The sequence below is a fragment of the Pelodiscus sinensis genome, chromosome 14 (assembly GCF_052426305.1).
Source record: "Pelodiscus sinensis isolate ZL-2025 chromosome 14, ASM5242630v1, whole genome shotgun sequence".
NCBI lineage: Eukaryota > Metazoa > Chordata > Testudines > Trionychidae > Pelodiscus > Pelodiscus sinensis.
Window position 1 is genome coordinate 7,901,767 of NC_143065.1, and position 26,501 is coordinate 7,928,267.

Sequence of the window (26,501 nt, forward strand, 5' to 3'; positions counted from 1 at the left end):
CTTTCGTATATATGGTTGTGACTATTTTCTTCCACTACTTGATCTGAGCAAGTGGGTCTGGCCCACGAAAGCTCATCATCTAATAAACCATCTTGTTAGTCTTTAAAGTGCTACATAGTTCTGTATTTTGCTTCAGCTACCCCAGACTAACACAGCTACATTTCTATTACTATTCTATCACAGGTTGGACCTCCCTGTTGGCACCCTCGGGTCCTGACCGGTCCCTAATGAGGGAATTTGCTGGACCAGGCCAGGTCCCTTGATATGGCCCCTCAGCCTGCCACCAGCTCATTCCGCCCTAGCCGGGCTGCCTGTTGATCGTCCCCAACCCCACTCTGGCCCTGGTGCACAGTCCTGATAGGGCTGCCAAGGCACCAGCTCCACTGCTGGGCAGCATGTAGCCCCAGCACGTACTACCTCAGCCCCAGTCACGTTGCCATGGTCTCACGCTGATGTAGGGCTGCCGCAGGATGTTCCACTACTACTAGTCCTGATGGGCTCCCAGCTGCTGACCCTCCTGCCCTGGGGCTCTCTCGTCCAGCAATAGTCATCCTGCCAGACCGCAGAGGGTCCTGGTTTAGGGAGGTGCAACCTGTAGTAGCTTGGGTTTTTTTATAGCCAAACAAACAAATGAAAAAACTACCAGTCAGCTGAGTTTGTGCTGCCTCACTGCATGCAGTGTGTACCCATGTTCACACCTGTGCCTTCTGGGAGAACTCGGACAGCTCTCCCGTAACGCCTCAGCAGGGAACAGCCTGGAAGACACGTACCCAAAGCCGAGCCAGCAGCCTGGGGGGCAACTCACCCTAGGACATCCCACCTCGCAGCAAGGGGTGGAACGAGCAGCTGACAAGTCAGCCAGGCAAGTGCCTCGGCCCCATAGCACAGGGCAGCCTGCTGCAGGCTACCAGCATAGCCGCATGGGCCAGGCCCCTGGCAGGGCGACCCTGGAGAGTCGCCGCGGTGCGGTCAGGGGAGAGGCGGCTGCAATGGACTCGGGTCAGACTCAGAAAGTAGAGCAGAGGCGGCGAACCGGGGCACGGTCCCACTGGGACCTCTGCAGGGCGGGATCCAAGCGCGCTCGGGTCCGGCACTAGCCCCGGCCCCTGGTCACCGGGCACCGCCACGTGCTCCGGGCAGCGGCACCGAGTCCCCGGCTCGGAGCAGGCGGGAGCGGCCCCTCCCAGCGTAGCCCCGCCCCTCGCGGCCAGGGCGATCGCGGACCCCGGGCACGTGGCCGCTCGGGGTGTCCCGGGCCCAGCGCCAGGGAAGCGGCTAAGGGGGCGGGGCCGAGAGGCGGGGGCGGGGCTGGACGGCCCTGCCCACGCGGCGCGCTCTAGTCTCCCGCCCACAGGCCTTCCCCGGGGGGGGGGGGGCGGGGCGGCGCCCCAAGGCCCCGCCCCCCCGCCTCGAGCCTAGCGCCCCCGCGGCCGTCACAGCCTCTCGGCCGCGGCCTCGCCCTGCGCGCGCAGCACCCAGGCGCGGGGGCGGGAGGTATCGCCAAGGGACAGCAGCGCGCGAGCGAGCGGGCGGGGCCGCGAGGGGTGGGGCCGCTGCAATCACGTGACGCCGGCCCCCGCTGCGCCCAGCCGGTCACGTGCCCTGGCCCCTCCCGCCCCGAAGTCTCGCGAGGCTCGGCGCTGCGGTAGCCGGTCGGTGGCAGGACAGAGCCGGTCACGCTCCCCTCGCGCCCCGCCCGGCAGGATGGCCCTGCGGCTCTGCTGCTTGCTGGCCGCCGCCAGCCTCCTCGCGGGCCCCGCCGCCGCGCAGAACGGTGAGTGGGGGGCTGAGGAGAGGGGCTTGGCCCCGGGGGGGGCTGTGGGGTCTGGCCCCGGAGGGGGGGGCTGTGGGGACGGGGGGGGCATGGCCCCGGAGGGGGGGGCTGTGGGCATGGCCCCGGAGGGGGGGGGCTGTGGGGACGGGGGGGGCATGGCCCCGGAGGGGGGGGCTGTGGGGACGGGGGGGGGCATGGCCCCGGAGGGGGGGGCTGTGGGGACGAGGGGGGGCATGGCCCCGGAGGGGGGGGCTGTGGGGACGAGGGGGGGCATGGCCCCGGAGGGGGGGCTGTGGGGGGGGGGGGGGCATGGCCCCGGAGGGGGGGGGGCTGTGGGGACGGGGGGGGGCATGGCCCCGGAGGAGGGGGCTGTGGGGACGGGGGGGGTCTGGCCCCGTTGGGGGGGCTGTGGGGTGGGGAGTCATGCAGGGCCACCCCCATATGTGAGGAGGGGGCCTGGTGCTGGCAGGAGGGGTGTGATGGGGCCAGCTGTTGGGCAGCCATGGGGAGGGTGCAGTGTTGTGGGGAGTACCTTGGGCGGGCAGGTGGGAAGTCAGACTGATATGTGGGGGTGGGCAGGGAAGTGGTGAAGTGTGTGGCTGTGGTGGGAGGAGGCTGATGTGTGGCAGGATCTGGTCATGGCAGAGGGGAGAAATGGAGGGAGAGCAATGAGCATGTAGGGAGGACGGGGGATTAACATTGAGGTGTGTGAAGCTGGAACGGGATGGGGTGGTCATGTGGAGGGAGGCTGAGTGGTAATGTCCTGAGGTCTGCATGTTTTGAGGATAGCATGAGACAGGCAGCACACCAGTGAGTTGGGGTGATGGATGGACGCTAACATGAATTTGATTTGCCTGTGTGCAGCATGAGCAGGTATTTTCTTGGGGCAAGTCTGTGCTACAAAATTAAGGCTACCGGAGTTATGTCCATGTTCAGCTAGTGCAGTAATTAAATTGTTTTTAAGTGTACATACTGTGCATCTTGTATTGGGCAGTGTGACACCTCACCAGGCCTGCTTGCACTAGTTCAGCTGCTAAGGTATAGGGCATTTTGTGACAGCTTCTGAAAAGCATTTAATACAAGCAACATGACAGTGTCTACATGGACGCTATGTCGACCTAACTGCATCAGCACAATGACTCTCTGAGGGAGTTGCTCATTTGGGGGAGGGGGTAAGCTACAGGGGTGGGAGCTGTATTTTAGTGTAGATGCTGACATATTTAAGTCAATGTAAATTGCCTTATTTTGACCCGATTCTGCAGTGTAGACCAGGCCTAAGCACAGGAGCAGCAAAGCAATGTGATATGCTGACCATTGGGCTATGGAAAGTGGATATGGAAAACTAGTGCCAGCCACACTGACTCTATATTCGTATAGACTATATATTACACAGCATTCAGCAGTTACTGCTTTAATGATTCAATTTAAAAAGTATATTTGTGCTAACAGCTACTGTGCAAACATGATGCTTGGATCATTCACCACACTTAGTCTCTGATGATCCTTAATAGCATATCGTGTTCATGTACTGGAAATATTAAACAGTCAGTAGACAGGTCAGTGTAGTCAGATAAATGCAGCCTGCAATATCAAGAACTGCAACTTAAATCACAGCTGCTTTCTGAATTTTTGTATCTCAGGGAGCTTCTGAGGTATTTAAGGTCCTATGCAGCGTGTGAGATGCTCTTGGTATAATGGAAAGTCTCTGCCCACCTACTAAATCTGCATCTGCTGAGCTGACTTAAATGATTTATAATGGAATAAAATTGTAGTTTCTTAGCAACCAAAGAGAGATCCTCTAATAGGCCCATAAAGGAAAAGCTTATTTGTTTTCTCATAGGGTAGTGTGTGCTAAATCTAGCATAGCATATTATCTCGCTGCAAGTTTGCAGCTAAGTGCATGACCGTGGCAGTGTAAAACAGGGCCAAGAGGCTTGCCTTCATGAATACAACTGAAACGTTTCAAAGAAAGTCATGACAACCTTATGAAATGTATGATGAGCTATGTGATCCTAATGCTAGTGCAAGGGGTCTCAAATTGTGGCAAGTGAAATGATTGCAATTGGAAGCCTCTAACAGGGTGTCCTGTCCAGGATCAACCCCTTTAAAGTGGATTAGCCAACTCTTGTTTTGTGACCTGGTTTTTTACAAAAACAGGTATTCAAAAGCAGTGGACTGTCACCAGCTATTAATCAGATAAATACCTCTGTAACATAACATCCAGCAGGTAGGGGATGCTCAGGCTGTGAGTGGAGAAATGCAGGGAAATATTGGGTCAGGAGGGAGGCTCTTTGGGATGGGTATCAGGAGCAGAAGATTTGTGTGAAGTAATGCACATTGGAAAACATAATCCCAATTGTGCATACAAAATGATGGGATATGAATTAGCTGTTACAACTCAAGAGAGAGATCTTGGAGTCAGTATGTCCACTCAAGATGCAATGGCAGTTAAAAAGCCAACTGAATATTAGGTACCATTTTGAAAGAAATAGATAAAGACAGAAAAATATCAACCAACCTTGAATGCAGTGTGCAGTTCTGGTTGGCCCATCTGAAAAAAGAAGGGGGCGCAGGAGCAGCTTCGCGAGCTGCACTTTTAAGGGGCAAGAGCTGCATGCGGCTTGCAAGCTGCGAGTTGGCCATGGCTGGTCTATACAATCATGGATAGCATGGAGAAAGTGAATAATGAAGTGGTACTCCTTCACATAACACAAGTGCTAGGGTTCACCTAATGGAATTAATAGGCAACAGTTTTAAAACAATCAGCAGGAAGTATTTCTCCAGACAGTAAATAGTCAAACTGAGGAACTCATTGCCTGGGGATGTTGTGAATGCTGAGACTTTAAAAGGGCTCAAAAAATAAATAATTTATTAAGGGAATGTCCATCAATGGTGGTTTGCCATGCTCTGAGTGTCCCTAAGCCTCGGGTTATCAGATGGTGGGACTGGACAACAGGGAACACATCACATGGTAATTGCCTTTTCAGTAAATTCCCTCTGACCAGTGCCAGAAGCTTCTGTGTCAGATGACAGGATACTGGATAGGGATATGACTGGTTAACTGCAGGGGCTGGAGGAGCTCCCCGTCTGCTGCAGGCATGGGGGCTGCTCCAGCCCCACAGGGAGCCCACTGGGCTGGAACAGCTGGGCTGGAACAGCCCTTGCCTGGAGTGCTCTGCCCACCTGCCCCCCTCTTTAAACATACTCTTTAACCAGTTAACTGATTCATTGGTTAACAAATTCAAACGGGATTTTGCATCCCTAACACTGGGCAAGATAGACCATTTGACTGACACAGTAGGACCGTTTTTACGTTCTTATTGATGTGCTGGGGGAGTCTGTCTGAATCACAGCCCAATTCCAAGGAGGAGGGAGAGAGGCCCAGTGTGAGAGCTCAAAGACCATGGGCGTCTCCATGGAGTGGAGCTGGACCTTGGATACTGGCGGGCTGGAGAAGCCTTTTAGAATCACAGCACAGCTCTAAGAAGGAGGGTTGTGCAGCCCTTTTATGAAGGGGAAGGAACTGAGTCCACAAAGTAGGGCAGAAGAACTGTGGGAAAGGCTATCCAGTGAGGCCAGGGCCTGCAGTGAGACTGACACTTCCCTGGCCCAGAAGAAACTGGAGAGGGGATCTGAGAACCTCAAGCCTTGGAACAAGGGTGAATTGAAGCTGAAGTTTCGTGGTGCCCAGGTAAGAATCCATTGCCAATACACATGCCCCCTGTCAAAGGAAAAGGAAGAGCTGGTTAACTGTTATAGGTTGGGGCACTTACTCTTTAATTCAGCAAAACCCAGCTTGGTAGCTTGTGGCTAAGAGGAGACGTTTAGTCTGATATGACAAAATTTGTGGGTTTTGATGCCCTTTGGCATTAGATGTCTGTTAGGTATTTTAGAAAATGGTTTAATGTGCCCATGTAACCGCTAAAAATCTTAGCCATTACAAGGGTACACACTGCGGGCTCTGCACTATAAAGCTTGTGCTGCAGAGCCCACAGCGCAGCCAGCTTCCTGGGAGTGGGGCTGGCAGACAGCGCATGCCAGGGCTTGGCTACCAGCCTGTGCTGCAGGCTGGTACAGAGCCAGTTGTGTGGGGTGGCAGCCGGCTCTCAGCGTGTACTGGCTCCTGCCTGCTGGCCCTACTCCCAGGGAGCCGGCTTATAAGAGGAATCCTGGCGCTCTTGGACCAGCTCCCAGGAAGCTGGCAGCTGCCCCACGTTGTGGGCTCTGATAGTAGAGCAGGGTTGTAATGCACAGGAGTGGTGCTGACCAGCACCCAGTGACTAAGGGGTTAATCTCCAGTAGCTAGCAGAGGTTTTGGCTAGAGTACCTGGGAGAACCAATTGAGATCGAGGGTTGAAATTTGACTGTCAAGACTTTTCTCTATGTTTTAATTTGTTTTCCTTAGTTGCTCTAACATCTAGCAACCAAGTATGCATTCTCAAGTTTATCTTTCGTAATAAAAATCATTTTTTAAGGTGATGATTTGATTCTTGTGTCCTAGGTGGTCTATTGGTGTGTATCTGCATGCCTCTGACTGAGGGGTCAGCTACCAGAGACTGCAGCTTGTTTTTAATGAAAAAAGAAAAATAAGTATAGAACAAACCTCAGTGTAGGAACTGGACCTTAGACTGAAACTCACGAGTATCTCACTTAACATAGCAACTATTGAGTATTCTGTGAAGCAGGCATGTCCTTCTCATTAATGGCACTTCTAAAATTTTCTCTGACCTATTAAAATATTTAATCTTGATTTAAACTTTGTAAAAAGTAAACAAAGAACATTTTGGCTCATGTTCAACAGTAGTCCAGTTTAGAATTAGTAGGAATTTCAAAGTTAAATTAAACAAATTAAAAAGTCAAGCCTCTGATTTTTAATTTCGTGGCATATCAAAATATTTGATGTTTTGTGGTTTTTGGTAATTTGCTTAAAATGACTGACATAAGTAATTGACGCTTTTGACTCTGTCTAAAAGCCCACGATACTATACATGGTATGTGAGCCAATAAAGTTTGGGAACAGGTGAGCTGGTGAGTTATAAAGTCTAGGGGTATGTCTACACTGCAGATTTTTTTTTGGGGGGGGAAATGGCTGTTTTTCTGAAAAAACTCCAGTTATGGCCACACTGCAATTGCATTCTTTTGGGGGGGGGGGGGAGGGGAAAGGGAATTGAAAGAACAGAGGGTTTTTTCAGACATTGGCAAACCTCTTTCTACCAGGAAGAAGCTTTTTCTGGAAGAGCTCTTTTGGAAAAAGGGGGGTGGGTGTGTGTGTGTGTGTGTGTGGAAGAGGAAAGAGGGGGAAAAAACACAGGTGCCCTGATAGCCACTCTATCCATAGTAATCACAGCCTAAATGCAAGATAGCATCTACACTGAATGGACTCTAAAAAGCAGATGGCTTTTTCGATGCACTCTTGCTGTGTAGACATTCTCTTTCGGAAGATGTTTTTTCAGAAGATCTTTTCCAGAAAAGCATCTTCTGGAAGAAGCCTGGAGTCTTAGACATAGCCTTGGGCTCTCTGCCTTCCGTGGCCCTGCAGGCCACTCAGAGTAGCTGCCTGCAGGGGCCATGTGTGCTGCTCTGGAAGCTGCAAGCTGGAAGGAAGGGGTACTTTCCAATGGGCTGGAAAGCTGAGTGTGTGTGCTTGAGGGCAGGGGCAGTGTGCAAAGCCTCTGGATCCCCCCCTTGGGCCCTCTGAACCGCTTGTGCGGTTGGGGTAGGTAGGAAGCCTGGCGGAGGCCGGATTTGGCCTATCCCTGGTGTAGGGGGTTCTGCGCCCAATTGTAAAACTTAGCTAATATAAATTAAGACATTTGAAGATACATATGCTGCAGGGACTAGAGATTTTTAATGCAGAAAAATTGGACTGCAGATCTAGGCACATTTTGAAATATCTTTTAAAAAGGAAAGCAATCACTCAATATAAGTCACTGGTTTTCAGGGTTTTTTTTTTTTTCCTGGCTTGCAAATGTTGTTTTTAGCAGGTACTTTGCAGCAGGGTTGAGACTATTATCTTGTCAACATAGGTCAGTTCTATTGACTTGCCTCTTTATGCATTGTTGTTGTTTTAGAATAAGTGAGGGTCCCTTAATACAATTATTCGTGAACCTCTGCCAAATAAACAAATGGAGAACTGGATGAGATGTGAAATCTTTAACCTATGTGCCATGTTTGGAAGTCTGAAACAGAAGAGATGGCAGCACTGCCGAATCTATTAATGAGACTAAACAGCCCTCTCCCCTCAAATCTTTCAGAATCCATTTAAAATGGATGAAAACTGTAGGCTTGTCTACAATACCAAAAATGTGCAAAGTTAGAGGCTAGGCTTTTTAAAATGGTCTAAAGGTGTTCAATTATAACGAGGAATAGACACACAGTTTCCTTTCCGAGGAAATTATGTGCCTATTTCCCATTAAAATGTAAAATTGTAATGTAAAAATTATGGCTAGAAAGTGCTGTAGATATGTCCAACCTCCTTTCTGTCAAATTCTGCCTGACTCCTGTGGTCTGATTGCTTTCCAGGTGTAATTAATATCCATAGAGTTTATTTGTGTCTGTTATGTGTGTGAGTTGAGGGGAGCAGTGAGTTAAAAGGGCCATGTGCTTGTAGTTGTTTCAGAGGAAAGGCAGGCAGGATGAGGAACGATGGTGGGAGAGTTGGAAACTATAGATATGCATGCAACTCTGCAACATAAATGTTTGCTTTATGATAGTGAATACAAATCTTCAGGAGGCCAGTTAGTGAATGCTGATATAAAGTCAGAGTTAGGCTAAAGTGTCTAGCCATGTACTGCACTCATCATGATTTCTGTTGCTGGCATAAAGGCCTAGCTAGCCAGATAGTATCTGGTACTGGCATAAAGCAAGTACTGGTAGACACAGAACTTAGAATCCTAGGTTGAGGTTTGTGGTGCTTTGATGGAATAGGCTGAACACTCTAACTAGAATTGTTATTTTTTTTAACAAATGCCCATCCCAACTTTTCAGTTGAAATAAATGATTGCCTCAGAATTTGATAGGTTAGAGAGAAGACTTGAGGTTGTGCTCAGTTGCAAGGAATACAGATAGTGCAGAGTTCAACTTGCCTAAGAAACTGCAGATGTTTGGATTCCAGTGGCATCGCTGTTGTCTGTTGTGACTTGCTGTGTTCTTGACAAGCTTTGTGAAACCAAATGTGAGCCACTTGCCTCTGGTACACTCAGCCAGAAAGTTCACTTGTCGCAGCTCTGGTGGGTTGAGGGATGTTCTGTGCACCCACATTATGGACTTGCATGGGCCAATGGAAGGAGAGTAGTAGGTTTGTATAATAATCAACAGTAAATGAGGAACTGTCACTGTACACAATGAACGGGGAAGAGTGTCATGATTTTTAATTACAAATGAGCTTTCTTATGAAAAAGCGAGGGGGTGCATTGATTGGCAGGAACTCTGGATTTGCATCAGGGATTGATGTTTGGAAACAACTTCCCAGTTTGTGTTGTGTTCTGTTTGTCCTTCTATACACATTATGATGTGATGGAAATAAACTTTCTTAACAAAATAAGTCTTTATTTGTGAACATAGTTATATTCCAAAAGAGCAATATTAAAGCTTTGCTGGGCAGTCCAGCTTGTATTAGAACGTCAAAAACACCACAAATAAGTCAGACAAGTGCATAAAACAGTCAACGGTGGACCCTGAAACCCATGAAAGCAAAACAAACCCAACCCCACGAAAAGACCAAACTATTCTGCATCTATATGTTCCTCCCCCCATTCTCTTTTCCCTTTCTTGCACATTTAGCACATACTTGGACTGCTGCATCTGGGTGGAGGCCTTCATGGATTGAAGGACAGCGGATTTGTATCTTGTTCAGCTTCTGTTAAGTCCTGGCTGCATGGGCCTCTCAACTAAAGAACTGTCCAAATTGTTCCCAGTCTGCAGCACATGGTAGTTTAAAGGGGGCTCAGGATGTGGTGAGGATGCAGCTGAAGCCTGCACTCTTGTGGTCATTAGCACAATCAACTTTTCAAACAGGTCTTTCTGCTATGCTCCATCTCCTTCCATCAACTGGTATATCTGCTCCAGAAACCGCACTGCCAACATTGGGTCTTGCTGCAAATTCTGTTCTCTGTAGCCTGTTCTCTCCCTCTGTAGCCTGTCCCTTTCAATTTGCCATGAATCCGCTTCCCTTCAGTTCTGCATCTGGTTGTTGGCCCTATTTAGAATATCCACCATAAGTTCTTTTTAGGAAAGCTTTTTTTAGGACTATCTGTGATAGTTTGAAATCACAGGCTTTTTCTGGAGGATGGCCAAGCTACTGTGATACAAGGGCTTGCAGAAATTGGAGGGCCTGAAAGTAGATGTCAAACAGCACATTATTGTTTCAATACTTCAGAAAAGGTTGGGTGCATCTGCGGAGAAGACTGTCTTGTGGAATGTGAAGACCAGAAATTTTACCGAGTAGAGCTGTGCTTCAGAATATTGTGAAGGGAATGCTTCCAGTTCCCAGATGCTCTCTTGACACAGGCAAAGTTATTCAGAGTAAAAAGAGATCACAAACAATGGTAAGTTAAAATTACAAATGCTATATGTTTTAAAAATCAGGGGAGAAAGAAGGGATGTGGCTCACTCCTTAAGCCTTTTCTAGCCTTTCAGACATTCTCTGTTCTTGAGAACATACTTCTGAAAGTTCCAAAATGGCAAAGGGAGGTAGTTCCAACATGCCAGTTTTACGTGCCACCGATGTTTTCAAGCTTCTGGTGACTGAGCAGAACGTCTGTGAGTGGAGTGGGCTATAACCAGGTAGACCTGGATAACATGGCCTTCCCTGAAATGTCAGATTCCTAGGATGGGAAATGTGCAGGATCCAGGATTGGTTAGAATTCATGGGGGAATCAGTAGGATGCTGCATTAGCATGCACATGGGTTACTGCCTCCCAATGGCTTCCATACAACCTAGTTCAACTATCTATCTGTGGAGTACATGGAGAAACACACAATAAAGCGTACTGTGAGAGATACACAAGCCATCTTCCTCCCTGGTACATATCTGGACTGAATTCAAATCTCCAGCAATATGTAGGACATTGATTTAATCACCCGTGGATTACATTTCCATCCATGAGGGTTGGATGACTTGCACAGAGCAGCATAATAAAAAGTTCTTATGTTTCACATGCACACTCATCTGTGTAAACAGGTGCAGGTATCAAGTAAACATTGTTTAATTGTAATCCAGAGATGTCATTATTCCCCTTTATTCGGCTTTGGTGAGGCCATATCTGGAGTATTGTGTCCAGTTCTGGGCCCCCCCACTACAAAAAGGATGTGGACGCATTGGAGAGGGTCCAGCGGAGGGCAACCAAAATGATTAGGGGGCTGGAGCATGTGACCTGAGTCAAGGCTGAGGGAGTTGGGTCTGTTTAGTTTGGAGAAGCTAAGAGTGAGGGGGGATTTGATAGCAGCCTTCAACTTCCCAAAGGGAGGTTCCAAAGAGGATGGAGAGAGGCTGTTCTCAGTAGTGACAGATGGCAGAACAAGGAGCAATGGTCTCAAGTTGTGGTGGGAGAGGTCCAGGTTGGATATTAGGAAAAACTATTTCACTAGGAGGGTGGTGAAGCGCTGGAATGGGTTACCTAGGGAAGTAGTGGAGTCTCCATCCCTGGAGGTGTTTAAGTCTCGGCTTGACAAAGCCCTGGCTGGGTTGATTTAGTTGAATTGGTCCTGCCTAGAGCAGGGGGCTGGACTTGATGACCTTCTGATGTCTCTTCCAGTTCTATGGGTCTATGACTGCTTCCTGGGGTCATTTTGAATTCCACATGGTGGGGTGAGGTGCTGGCATACATTCCGCCATTAATGGATACACGGTACTGCCTGCAGTTTGATACATTTTGCATTAGGTTGTAACCCTGAGGTGCTGCCTATTCATGTATTAATAGCAAACATGGACCCAAATGCTTACCAGTCTGAGAGACTACTTGTGCTCTCAATTCAGTGGCAGGCCCCTCTTCCTGAGAGTATTATTAAATAGCTCCTCCAAGCATGCATCCAGCATGTGCAGCAGGCCCTCTCATGGCAGAGCCTTCTTGTGGGATCTACTGGAGCTACTTTGCTAGCCTGGTCTGGAACCTGCTGGTTCTGCTCTTGTCTGATAGTAGATTCTGGGCTCTAAAAGACATCATCCATCTTAAGCAGGCTATTGTGAACTGCTGTTAGTTCCGTGCGTGGTGCAGCTGCCAGGACCCAGTTAAATTCTTTGTAAAAAAGGCAAAGTGAGTTCTAATCCTTTGCTTTGCAAGAGTTACTTTTGGGTCACTTAATTCTCTCTGCAGTAGTTGTCAGCCAGTTGAATCCCCACTGTTGCCACTTTCATCACTGTTCCCTGGTATACGTGGTCATTTCTGATGCTTACTGAAGTTGAACAGATTGCCTGCCTCAGACCAGAGACTTACCAAATCTGACGCTGCTTCCGTTATTAGGTAGCAGCATGTCTTGCAGATGTCAGTGGCCATTATAAAAGCATGAGAAGGTTCATTCTGTAGCTCAGCAGCTGTACTTCAAGCAGGGGATTTGCTTCCATATCCTAGGAGTCAGTAGAATAATTTTGGCATAGAAAGGACAAGGAACAAAGGCATAGGAGTCTTGAACACTGTGGATCAGCTCTCAGGATCACAGTATAGGGAACCTTGACCTGGGCTATGTCTACATTGCAAAATTTGGTGTTTGGACCCAATCCTGAAGTGATTCAGGCTTGAACCCACGCCACTTACTGAGTCCAAAGTCCTGACCTTGGGGGGCGTGCTGGCTTGAGTCAGGCAGAATGCTGTGTGGATTGAGCGTAAAGCTGAGCTTGTCTTACATTGCAGTGTGTAGACATACACCCTTAATAGCTGATTCACATTAGTTTGTCACGTGTAGCCTGAGCACATCCTGGACAAGGTGATGAAGAATACATAATATGAATGAAAAAAGGAAGGATGGAAGAGAAGATGAAGCATTAGGAGCAACTGTTGGAGAAAGTCAAGAACTAGATAGTGGATTTGTAGCTAATGTTAATTCCGGCATATGTGCAGAAATGCCCCCAGTTGGAATGGGTGCTTAAACTAGCTGGTTAGTGGCAAACGTCACACTTCTTTTCTGATTACTATTTTTAACCATTCTGATATTCATTCGTCTAGCTGTTCACTGAAAAATCATTGAAGATTTCAGTGTCCTAATACTTCACCTTGGAGAGAGCTTTGGATTCAGATTTAAAGGAACATGGTTTTATTTGTAATAACCTTTAAAATGGAAGTTTTGATTTCCTGTTAATCTCCTAGTAGTCTTTCAGCTTTCTGACACAGCAATGAAACTTTCACTGTTTTTAAAGCTAGTTCTAAGCTTTGGTTTGGCAAAATACACTTAATAAACTCTAACATTTTTAACTTAGATGAAAACGCTTACATTTCAATGTTAGAGTAATTGTGAATACTGATGGAAACATCCTGGGAGTGTTTCATAAGAGCTAAAACAAAGAATTTAAGGGCAGTTGAAATATGGAAATACTGTTTAAAGTTCACTTTGTCATACTGATGCCACACACAGCAGTGAATTTTACCAGGCCAAATAGTTTGCTGGAATAGAGAGAGAAGCTCTATTAGTACTAACGCATCCAAAATCAAACTTTTCTAACAATTTTTTAATTGTAGGGGAAGGTAGCAAAAACTAGGAAATTCCATCCCAGATTAAATATACTGAGTCTTGACAGATGGTATACACAGCCACTTACGCTATTTAAACTAAGAATATGCTTGTGTATGAATGAGACACATCCGATTCCTTCATCATTATTTTTTTCTTTCACTTGTTGTATGACTCTTATACGTATGATTTATTTTCTGGTCAGAAAGGGCTAGAGTTCTAAGAAAACTACTTTTTTTTGCCACGGACCGGGCACTCCTCTCTGGGGCATCTTCAGGTGACGGGGCAGCATCACAGTCCTTCTTTCCTTGGTGCCTCTCTGCAGGCTTCTAGCCAGTCTTGATGTGCCTTCAGTGACATGGCCCTTGGGCAAATCACACAGTCCAAATGAACCCCTTCTGGGATATAAGAATCCAATAACACATTGTATTTGTCCTCGCTAGCATCTTTACATTTGGCCCTTTTTTGGGGCTTACCAATTGCTGATAGCAGCACCCAGGCCTACTTGCTGCTCAGGGTTCCAGCCCAGGGACTCTGCATAGCAGCCATGTGAAGTCTCCTCTAATCTGTCACTGCTGTTTCCCTGGGTCTCCTGGTTTTCATCTCTCTTATTTCCAGCCTATCTCAGGCCAGCATCCTCAGGGTCTTTTGTTTTAGGCCAGAGAGGAGCACACTTGTTCTCTTCTCTGATCCCATCCTGGAATAGAGTTGCCAACCCTCTAGGATTGGCCTTGAGTCTCCAGGAATGAAAGATTATCGTTAATGAACAATGTTATGAGATGGAACCTCCAGGTATTCATCCAACCAAAGTTGGCAGCCCTATCCAGGGACTGATTTGCTAAGGGAGACTCTCCAGCTTCTATTTCTCTGAGCCTACTGGGCCCTGATTAGCATTGCTAGATCTTGAGGACCAGGTCTTTCTAGCTTCCAAGATGGTCTGCTTGAATGAGGCCTCTAGGCAGAACTGGGGAACCCACCTTTTTTGCATTTTTCTTCTCTGCTTATTGCTTCCTGGGGCAGGTTGTAGCTCAGCAGTGGGACATCTAGCAGGGAACTATGAAGGCTAGTACACCACATCACAGTGGTGGAGGTATGATGGAGAGGAAAACTAGCTCCAACCTACCCTAGCCTGCCTTAGCATATTGTTTCTTTGGGTGGGCAAAGGATATCGGTTGTGATTTACTGAAAAGTATTTCTTTAGGAAGGTACAAAAGCCCTATAGTGAAATTAGATGGTCTGTCAGTTAGTTTATCAAAACCTCTGGGATTCTTATTTCAAAACAGGTGAAAGTTTATGCAGCTACAAAAACACTTTTTTAAAATAAAGAGCCTTCCAAATGTAGATGTTGGTGGGTACAGCCCTCTGGTGCTTCTCAGAACCAGAAGTGGCAGCTGTTCTTGACAGAATCAGATATGTAAAACTGGAAGGGACCTTGAGATCATTTAGTCCATCCGCCTTTGCCCCATGTTCTGAGGTCCAAGTATCTGTAGACCATTCCCCGCAGGAGTTTGTCTAACTGGTTCAGAATCCTTTGGGAAGAAAGTAACATGAAGAATTAGGTCTACTCCCATATCTTCTGCATGGAGAAGATAGAGCAGTAGCAAGTGCTGATTGATCTAACACAAGGGCAAGATTAGCTTATTCCCCTTCACACAGCAGTGTTGAGGTCGGATTGATATAATGCCCTTATTCCTTTTACTGTTCCTTTATGTCTTTTTGGAGAGAGGCGAACCAGAAATCTTCCTTTCTTTTCCCTAGCAACAACAAGGGGGTGGAGTTTCAGGTTTGTGAGATGCCTGCTGACCCAAAATATGGCGCTTCCATGTGGGATCCAAGGACAGCACCTTCATAGAAATCATAGCCACTGTTGATAGCAGAATGGTTGGGTGGCTAAAGAACATAAGAACGGCCACGCTGGGTGAGACCCAAGGTCCATCTAGCCCAGTATCATGTCTGCCGACAGTGGCCAATACCAGGTGCCCCAGAGGGAGGGAACACAACGGAATCCTCATGTGATCCCTCCCCTGTCACCCATTTCCAGACAGAGGCTAGGGACCCCATTCCTACCCAGCCTGGCTAATCGCCATTGACGGACCTGACCTCCATGAATCTATTTAGCTCTTTTTTTTGAATCCTGTTAAAGTCCTGGTCTTCACATCTTGACAAAGTTCCTCTAATTTTGTATTGGTAAGATTCTTCAGTTAAGGCAAAACCACAAAGACAGAATCACAAAAGCACACCTTTGGATATTCTTAGCATGGTGGATTATGCTATGTTTGTAGAACAGTGTGTAACTGAAAATTCTTGCATCTGGAATCCATCAGAGGGCTTACTTGAATGGTTAAACTGCCTTAATGTCTGCAGGAAGTTGATGAGCTGGACAGAAGGGACATGTTGATTTGTTCAGGGCTTGCATCCAGGAAATTGGGGTATTGTGTTCTGCATTGGTCTAGCTAGCTATTGAGTTCTCCGTTTCTAAGGGTGATGAACTGTACTGGGTAGAGTTACTAGTTTGACAGGAAAGAGAGACGACTTTGGATATTTTCAGAGTCCCAGAGCATTTGGATAGCAAAGTCTTGTGAAAAGTTAATGGTAGTTAAGTTCTCTGCTGCCCTTCTTTCTTTTGGGGAGATTTTCAATATCCTTAAGTGGCACTTGTTACAGGAAATAGGGGTAAGCACTGGTTTGATAAAATGCTGCTGCTATATTTTTATACTTTAAAGTGTGACTTAATTACAATAACTTTTTAAATATAGTTTGGCAGTAAATACATATTGGGGACAGGCAAGTGTGTTGATAGCAAACACAGTTCAGACCTGGGCTTATTTTGGGTTGGTATGGACTGGGACGATTACAGGTATTTCTTAGGAACAGGTTAAAGAGTAACTTTGTGCTAGGGACAAATGGTGCAATTGACCATCTTTTAAAAAAGGAGCATGCACAGAGTTTTTATAGTGTATATATTAGAGCTTACCTCTAGCGTTGGAATGATAGTACTGAAAATGGTAGATTTGTATTCACAGAGCATGGGCAGTAATAGAACTTGGTTCTCCACACCACACTCCCTGCAACAAACCTCATTGCCTACTCTGTCCACGTATGTACATAAGTGATGCCACCACAGACCCTAGCCACATCAGCCAAACCATCATCCACCTGTACATCCAGTAACATGATTTATACTGTCAAGGGTCAGCAAAGCCCCACTGCCATGTGCATTGGCCAAACTGGACAGTCTCTGTGCCAAAGGATACATGAGGAATGGTAGCATTCATAGACTTGTAGGGGGCATTCTTTAGCCTCTTTAGACATTAACAATGGATTTAAAAGTAGCCATCCTTTTACAAAATAATTTCAAAACCTGATTACAAAGGGAGAGAGCCAAAATGAAATTCATTTGCAAATTTAATACCATCAACTTAGGACTGCATAAGGATCTTAACTGGTTAATTCATTACAAAAGCAATTTCCACACAAGTACCCTCTTTTTTTGTGTGTATATATGTATGTATCTCTCACACACCCACCCACCTCTCTTTAAGTGGGTTTCACCCACAAAAGCTGATGCCCTAATAAATCAGTTAGTCTCTAAAGTTCCACTCATTGTTTTTGCGGATACAGACTAACATGGCTACCCCTCTGAGACTATTCTTTATTGCTAACAGAATTTAGCTTGTCTTTGTAATTAATGTAAGCTGGTGTGCCTCGAAGGGCACATGGAGCAGCTTTGAGTTTACACAGTGCCATTTTATTGATTTGTTTCTGAGCAACTTCTCTCAAAGCAAATGAATGTTACAGTAACAGAGATGATGGAAAAATAAGTGAAGCCCAAGAGCACAATCATAATCTGACCCAACAAAAGAATTGCTTTTTCAAAGGATGTCATTCAATACAAGCGCATGTGAAAAGCCAAAGTAGCAGAATTCTCTGGCAATTTAATACCTGGTTGAAAGGATAACTGTCTTGTTTCTGCTGCTGTATTTTAAATATTAATTTCTTTCACTGTTTTCCTCTTCTTGAAAAATGTGTCAAACACCTTAAGGTATTTTTCTAAGTGAATTTAGCAGAGATGCCCAGCCTCTCCTGTACCTTGTACCCCTAGGTCAGAATTCTAGGAGTGAGCTTCCCAGCTGGATCCACAGATTTGGCCAGTGGGGCCTATCCTGATGCTCTGAGAATAGATGTTTAGACAGTGCTTTAAAATTGCAGCAGAGGCTCTGAAGCTCACCACCCCAGGCTTCGCAAGCCAACATCCAGATCAAGTCACGATTTCAAGCACTTTCTATACAGCCTTTTTTCGTGTGCTATCCTTAATCTGTTGACTCAGATTCCTTCTGCTCAGTCCAAAATGCTGTGTAGATGTAACCTGGAAACTGGGTTTACAACAAAGCAAGCATTGTAAGTGTATTGTTTTTTGCTCTGGACAGAAAACGGTGGGTGGTGCTAAGAACTTCTGAATATGTTTGCAGAGTGTGATTTATGTAAAAATAGAATCTCGTTACTCATATCTGTAACTAGCAGCTTGCAAATCATTCTTGCAAATTACTGCACCAACTACTGTCAGCGCCTCAGAGCCAAACTGCCAAAGAATGAACCAGATTCCTATGCTTTGGGCACCATCAAAAATTGGCAATTAAATATTAATTCAGAATATTTAATATACAAAGCAGAACATAGCTTAATACGGGGGAAAATCGTATAACGTATGAAGTTCTGTGAACCTTGTAAATGTAGTTGAACACTAACCTGTTCATATTTATCTGACTACAGTCTCTCTCCAGTAAAAATCATATTTGGATGCATTTTGCTTTGATCTGATTCAGATGTTCAGTTCTGAAAACTGATGGGGGTGCCTGTTCAAAATATTGTAGCAAATGTAGAATTCTGTAAATTTACCTTATAATTACTACATTTTGATTGTGATGGCAAGATAATCCTAGAGGAAATTTTAACAGTATTACCCAGAGATTGATACTGTGCAATACAGTAATGTTTAAGAGAAATTCCAGTTACTTTGAAGCCCCAAATGACTAGGAAGAATAATCTGGTGGGTACATAGAAATTATAGTCATGTTGTTTGTGAAATCGATCAGTTGATGATGGGAGTGGTATGTTCTGAGCAGTTAGTAGATAAAGATGTATTTTCGAAGAACAGTAGTTTAGGAATATTTCTTAAGTGAAGAAGCTGAAAAGCAGAAGCCTTATATAGAAGTACCAGTGTTTTTGAGACTGGCATCCTCATTAGTGTGGTGTCTTTCAAAGGGCAATTTTGACTGTTATTACATGATGGTCCTATGCAAAGAGTCCCTCCACTTGCTTGCAAATTCCAATCATGCATAGATGTTTGCGTTGTGTGAGGTAAATTATAGTCGAATGGTGACATGGAGGAAACATGAACTTTTTATTTTATATTCCATCAGGACTGATGTGGGAAAGGACAAACAGGTACTAGTGGCTTGTTGTTATTACCTTTCTCTCCGAAGCTGAGGTTCTTAGTCTGAGAGCAGTAGCCACATTGTCTGTTCCCTATGGATAGAAATGAGGGTTGAGGGTCTGTTCCTCGGTAGATGGGATAGGTTACAAGAGTGGTCCTGGTACGGAACAGGTTCAGAATGAGACTTAAGTAATCTTTGGTAAAATCTTGGCTAGAAACACACTCATTTCTCTAGCTACCTTTATTTCTTTCCCTTGGTTGTCAACAAATCACCACATAAACTGACATACAAAAGAAAAGAGGAATGATTGGAGTCCAGGACTAGAATTCAGAAAATTCTATGCCTTTGAGTCATTGACTCAGCTTTCCATTTGTAAAATGGCAATAACCCTTCCTCTTGTGGTGGTGAAGAGTCTGGATTGCATTGAAAATGAAAAGCTACATAGATGCTAAGTATTGGCTTACTGAGCAGTGTGCAATAGGAGGAAGTGTTTCAGGTGGCTGTGCTTGTTCAGAACTTCAAGGATCACCCTAGAACTGTCTACATTGGCGCGAGTTCTTGCGCAAGAACACTGACGTTCTAATGTATGAAATCAGGGCTTCTTGCGCAAGAACTATGATGCTCCCGCTCAGGAATAAGCCCTCTTACGCAACTGTTCTTGCACAAGAGGCCAGTGTAGACAGGCAACATGAATTGCTTGCGCAAGAAAGCCCTGCGGTTAAAATGGCCATCAGAGCTTTCTTGCGCAAGAGAGTGTCTACGCTGGCACAGACGTTCTTGCGCAAAAGCACATCTCTTGTGCAAAGGCACATGCCAGCGTAGACACACTCTTCTGGAAGAGTTTTTGCACAAGAACTCTTCTGCAAAAGAGTTCTTGTGCAAAATCATGCCAGTGTAGACTTTGCCCAGCTGTTCTCCTGTTCACTTGCATTAACATCTGTGGTCCATTTTAAAGAGTCTGAAATTGGAGAGAAATGGTCAGTTGTTGTTTGGTGGTTTCATTTTTCACAGACTAAATAAAGATGTAATAACTTATATGAACTGGCACAAATAATTGTTCCACTAAAGAAGAAAGTCCAAAGTGCAAAAAAAAAAAAAAACTCAGTGCAATAAATATGCACTCAATGTTCAAGCTGCCAAAACTGAATTGAGGGCTGCAGCAAGAAGAGTGAAAGGAAGGGCCGGGTGTATCGTGAGCAAAAAATATAGCATCCAGTTCCTTCGCTTACTTATACAGGCAGTCCCCGGGTTACATGGATCCGACTTATGTCGGATCCCTACTTAAGAACGGGGTGAGGGAACCCCACACTAGCTTCGCCGCCCTCTCCCCCCCAGCAAACCGCCAAGATACGCCAAGGTGGTCCCGCCACCCGTGTTCTCCGCGGCGAGAAAAGCTGCTCCGCGTCTCCCTGGTCTGCCGGGGGGGCCCCCCCAGCAGACCAGGGAGACGCGCACCAAAGCTGCGGAGGACGTGGGCGGCGGGACCGTGGCACGTCTGGGCGGTCCCGCCGCCCGTGTCCTCAGTGGCGAGAAAAGCCGCTCCGCGTCTCCCTGGTCTGCTGGGGGAGCCCCCCAGCAGACCAGGAAGACACGGAGCAAAGCTGCAGAGGATGCGGGCGGCGGGACTGCTGAGACGCGCCGTGGTCCCGCCGCCCGCGTCCTCTGCGGCTTTGGTGTGCGTCTCCCTGGTCTGGTGGGGGGCCTCCCCCCGGCAGACCAGGGAGACGCGGAGCGGCTTTTCTCACCGTGGAGGATGCGGGCAGCAGGACCGCCCAGACGCGCCACGGTCCCGCCGCCCCCGTCCGCGGCGAGAAAAGCCTGGTCTGCTGCGGGGGGGGGGCACAGCTAGTGGCCCCCCTCTCCTCCCAGCAGACCAGGCTTTTCTCGCTGCTGGTCAGTTTCAGCAGCGGCTGACTTGGGGACGCATGGGGTAGAGCAGCTGTGGGGCTGCCGGGTTGGTCCCACAGCTCCGAGGTGCGGCGCTACTGGACCAACCCAGCAGCAGCCCCAGCTGCTCTGCCCCAGGCGTCCCCAAGTCAGCCGCTGCTGAAACTGACCAACGGCTGACTACAGGAAGCCCGAGGCAGAGCTGCTCTGCCCTGGGCTTCCTGGAATCAGCCGCTGATCAGTTTCAGCAGCAGCTGACTTGGGGACGCCTGGGACAGAGCAGCTGGGGCGCTGCCGGGTTGGTCCCCAGCTGCTCTACCCCAGGTGTCCCCAAGTCAGCCGCTGCTGAAACTGATCAGCGGCTGATTCCAGGAAGCCCAGGGCAGAGCAGCTCTGCCTCGGGCTTCCTGTAGTCAGCCGCTGGTCAGTTTCAGCAGCGGCTGAATCGGGGACATCTGGGGTACAATATATACCAGTTCCGACTTACATACAAATTCAACTTAGGGACTGTAGGTTTGTTCTTATCTTGTACGTAACCCGGGGATTGCCTGTATTTTCTTTCAGCATTTGTGATGTCTAATGACAGCAAGCATGGCAAATGGAGGTAAATGTTAAAATGAGAATCAAGCAAGATGTGGTTGGAAGTGCGTGTGGTGCTTCTGAGAATTCCTAGGAACCCATGTGCTTTATTAGAATCTGGCTTTTTATTAAAATAGAGTTTTTTCAGGCTTGAAGATGGAGGTGCAATTAGCTGGTCATCCAAAAGTACATCTGGCTGCTTCTAGTTGAACATTCCATACATTTGTTAATTTAGCTGGTCAAACTAGCTGCATTATTTTGCTATTTGTATAGCAGTCTTAGCTATAAACTATTACATTGTGGGATCTGGTTACAATATAGAGATTCTCTGATGTCAGTGAAACACTGTTTTGGCTTGTAGAATGTGTAGAATGGACCAAATTATGATCCAGCCGTGGACTTTGCAGGCTGTAGCACAGCTTCGGAATATGGTTAAGATAGTCCTACATCTCCTGTAAAATCAGTATGCGGCAATACCTTGTTGCTTTTTATAGTTTAGCATGATCCCTAAATCAAATTACATTTAATATTTTTTCAGCTTTTTTTAAGTAGGCACAGTCAAGCCCTCAAAGAAAAATACCAGAATTAAGCTTAGCCCTGCAAATACAGGTAAGACTAGGTTTTATTTTAAACTGCCACCTGTTAGACCAGACAGCTGCTTGCAAAGAGTAATGTCCCTGATGCTTTAACCCGCCAGGCATCAATATGTTTACAGCCTAATGCACCTATTATGAAGTCTTGATAATAAAAGGCAAGAGATGATTGAGAGTCAAAATAGTCTCTCTTACCAAAGAGTTCTCATCTACTGAATTCTGAACTATTAATTAGACCGGTAAAGAAGCGGAAGGGGCATAATACACTTTCCTTGCATGCTCTCTTCCCCCACTGAGATCACTTTCTACTAGAAAGAGCAGGCGGAAAGGAAGTGTAAAAGCTTTTACATTTTTTATGAGAGATTTCAACTATTAAGGAATCTTCTTTTGTGATTTTTAAACTGGAGTCCAACCAAGATATCATGGAGTTGCAGTATGCATTTAAAACATGCTTTTTAAGGTTTGTATCTCTCCATAGGAATATTACTGCAGTTAGTTTTTGTGCATGTGATCACTAACCCATAGGTAATATAACCTAGGGATGTAAAATTCCATTTAATTGGTTAACTGGTTACCCAATTAACTGGGGATGGGCCTGGAGCCAGGGCAACCTGCAGGAAGGGGTGCATTGAGCCCTCCATGGATAAAGGCTGCCCCAGCTGGGCCAGGTAGGGGCTGTTCCAGCATCCCAGCCAAAGCAGCCTCTGTCTGCGGTGGGGCCCCCTCTGAGGCTAGAGAAACCCGTGGCCAACTGAGTTGCTCCAGTCCCTAATGCAGTGATCGCCAAACTTTTTATCCACAAAATCACTTTTTCAATGTAAGATCTACCTCAAACCCAAATACCCATGCCCCACTTCCTTTCCACCCCTTCTCCAAGGCCTCACCCTGCTCACTCCATCCCCCTTCATCTCCCATCCTCACTCACTTTCACCAGGCTGGGTAAGGGATTAGAGTGCAGGGTTTGGAGTGTGGGAGGGGCTCTGGGCTCAGCCCAGGGTGGGGATTGGGGTCCAGGAGGGAAATCAGGGTGCAAGCTCTGGGGAGGAGTTTGAGTGCAGGGAGAGTCATGTTGAGGGCAGGAGCTTGGGTATAGGAGGAGGTTCAGGGCGGGAACGGTCAAAAACCAAAACTAACCCAATTTGCAAGCAGTAACAGAAGTAACAACAACCCCCCATGTGTGTGTTGGGTTGGGAGATGAGTGAAGGACAGTGCATGTTTGTAAGAATGACTGACACACTGTGAGTGACAGATTTGCATTGCCAAGCTCCCTCCATCCCCTCCTCCCCCCACTCCTGTATTCCATTGTGCAGCTCCACACAGTGTCCCCCCTTCTTCCTCCCACACCCTGCACAGCAAGCAGAGGGCAAGAGCAGCATGACAATGGGTAGAGAGGCAACTGAAGTGCCAGTGCTTGATAGCTTCCTGGCCAAATGGGTCAGGATCACCAGTCAGAGGCTCCAAGGGATCTATTGGTAATCCTGATCTACTGGTCTACTGGGTGGTGACTACTACCCTAATGGTTAACCTTAACCAGTAAACATTCAGCCATTGAGGGTGAGGCTTACTGGTTAACCAATTAGACAGTCATATCCCTAATATGACCAATGGTAAGGTGACATGAGTCTTGAAACAGCCTGCAGAAAGGGTCGGGAAAGCTTCTTCCATTCAACTGCTATGTCCACAAATAGCATATTCCCATCTCCTTGCCAGTTGGCCTGCAGATTAGGAGATGCTTGAACTGACAATGCTCTTCTATTGAGAATAGTGATAGAAATGTAGCCGTGTTAGTCTGGGGTAGCTGAAGCAAAATGCAGGACAATGTAGCACTTTAAAGACTAACAAGATGGTTTATTAGATGAGCTTTCGTGGGCCAGACCCACTTCCTCAGATCAAATAGTGGAAGAAAATAGTCACAACCATATATAACAAAGGATACAAAAAAAATGAACAAATATGAAAAGGACAAATCACATTGCAGAACAGGAGGGGGATGCAGGGGGGGGGAGGAAGGAAGGTAAGTGTCTGTGAATTGATGATAGAGGTAGGGAGAGTGGGATGTTTGTGAGTTAATGGTATTAGAGGTGATAATTGGGGAAACTATCTTGGTAATGGGTGAGAGAGTTCAAATGTTTAAGTCCTTTTTGGAAGGACTATTGAGTTCTTCTATTGAGTTCTGCAGAATTCATGTGTGCCAAGGGGCATGGAGTTTAGCTTGGCATCACTCTTGCTCCTTGGCAAATCTTATTCCAAAATTCAGCTTCATAGAATATGTATATCAGAACAGTGCTGGATACAAATGCAGCTCTTGGTCCATGCTTTGGCCAATAGAACGTAGACAATGAACGTACTGCACTTAACAGTAAACTCTGACTTTTAAAGCCACGCTTACTGGGATTTCCTGTCTTCGGTTCTGCACTCTGGGTCTGTTAGCATGAAGTTTTCTTGATATTTTGATGCCGTTAGTTTACTTGTTACATTAGGTCTCCTTTTGGTGTATAACCAAGTACGGACTCGCAAATATTCTTTCAATTTTTGAGTTTTCCTAGCTGTCCTTACAGAGAAGTGTCTTTAGCACTTGAATTCAAGGAACTTCTCATTCTAGATGTACAGCTACTGCAAAATCGGTAATCTATACTTCCTAGTTTGGGGTGGGCAGCCTTTCCAAAGTGGCATGCCGAGTTTTAACCCTCCTGCCCTGGGCAGTGCTGCTCTCCTGGGAGCGGAGAGGGGCTCTCTCCACTGCATGCCCTACATGGTCTTTTGCCCTGGGCTCTGCTCTGGCTTTTCCTGTGGGGAGGGGAGGAGCAGCGTGTGTGTGCTTCCCTGAGCACTGGATGTGGCACGGAGCTTGTAATAGCCTGCAGGAAGCCGATGCTGGATTGCCAAAATGGGAGCTGGGGTCAGGATGGCTTGGGGTGGGGGTTCAGGGATATGGCCGAGACTGGGATGGGTGACCCCAGGATATCCAGCCCTGTTGAAGGCAGGGTCCTGTAGGGGTCTGGTCCATGGCACCCTCATCTTCCTGCCAGGGACATAGGTGCCCAGGGGCTAACCCGGCTTTGAAGGTATGGGAACCCCTATGTGTTTTCCTCTCCCCTCAGCTGCCCCCGCTGCAGCCCAGGCAGGACTCACCCTCTAGCACAACAGTTCTCAATTTTTGGTCCATGGACTACCTGGCTCAATGTGCACACCTTTCCACAGACCACCAGTCACTAATGGAAACTAACCGTTAATTATGTAATTATGCCCAAGCTGTTTTGCTAGTGTTGCAGCTAGGGAAAATGGGTTAATTTAAATTGTTAAACAGATAAAACATTTTAACTTTCTCATGTTAGTTTATCAAACTTCATTTTAAATGGAGTAAAATACTAATTCATGTCCAACACAGAATTTCAGTGTTTTCTTTATGGCAGAGGTGGAGAGCTATCAGTTGGGGACCACACAAGTGAGAAGCGCCCCCCCCCCCCAAAAAAACCCACTCCCAAAATCCCCAACCCTCTGAGCCTGACCCATCGTACCCCAGTCCACAATTCCCCTATTACCTCCTCACCCTGGCCCCCTCTTCTCCTGCCCCTGGCCTCCCCTCCCCCACCTCTCCAATGGGGTGGGTGGGTTCCGGTTCTGTGCAGAGTCCCTGTGCTGCCTGGTGGAAGTGGGCGGGAGCCAGGGTGGTTCCTGTGGGTTCTGAGGGTGGACTCCCCCACCTCATTGCTTCTTTCTCACTCAGCCCCCTCACTGCCTCATCATTACCCAGCCCTTGACACCCCAGAACTCCCACCCATCTTGCACAGTGGTGGCTACTTGGGGATGGCCCTGGCCAGGCCCCGGGGCAGGGCAGCTTGTTCCCTCCCCCTCTACCTGTGGGTTCTCACATGCTGGCAGGGCTGGGGCTGGCAGAGCAGCAGTGGCACACATGCAGGGGTGGGACCTCAATCCCCCGGCTCTGCACGGGGTCCCTGTGCCGCCTGGCGGAAGCGAGTGGGGGGCTTGGGCGCCTCTCCTAGAGAGATGCAGCAAGGGGCTATTAAAGCTCAGTCTTCCTATGCATTGGCAGGGATGCACATGGAAAATTTGTCCCCATGGAGTAGTTCTAGGCTACGCCGTCAGTCCTTTGTTCTCCTGAGCACTGTCTTCAATACGCTTTTTAAAAAGGGAATCTTAGCTATTGAACTTCTGATACCATCTCTTCCACTGCTCAAGTTTGTGGCTCTATCGGAAGGTCAGTGCAGTAGAAGAAAATGAATGATAAACGTTCATAGTTTGTTGATGATAGCAAGTAAATGTTGCCCTGAAATGCAAAGCTTCCTGGACTATCTTGCAGTGTAATCTGCCTTGTCCTCTGATGTACCCTGGAAACATACTGAGAGAGAGTTGGTGGTAAATCTTGTGAGGGGCTTCACAATAATTTTCCATTTGCTCAGCACTACCATCTACAGGGAATAACACTTGGTTTGTTTCACTCCTTGGCAGTTTACAAAGCAATTAGTAGCTTATCAGATGTTGTCATGCGCTTTACCGCCAAGGCCAGAAGAACTGGACTTGTTGAGAGGGAAAATATTTCTGAGGGGGAAA

General features: G+C 47.0%; 1 protein-coding gene across 1 annotated transcript in view; it reads left to right on the forward strand.

The window, feature by feature from the left end:
- The first annotated feature begins 1,593 nt into the window (after positions 1 to 1,593).
- The window catches only part of NPTN (neuroplastin), a 70,511-nt gene continuing 45,603 nt past the window's right edge, over positions 1,594 to 26,501 (forward strand). The window contains exon 1 of the mRNA XM_075897570.2: positions 1,594 to 1,774. Coding sequence (XP_075753685.2) covers positions 1,705 to 1,774 — 70 coding nt within the window. The 5' untranslated portion in view covers positions 1,594 to 1,704. The remainder of the gene's footprint in view (positions 1,775 to 26,501) is intronic.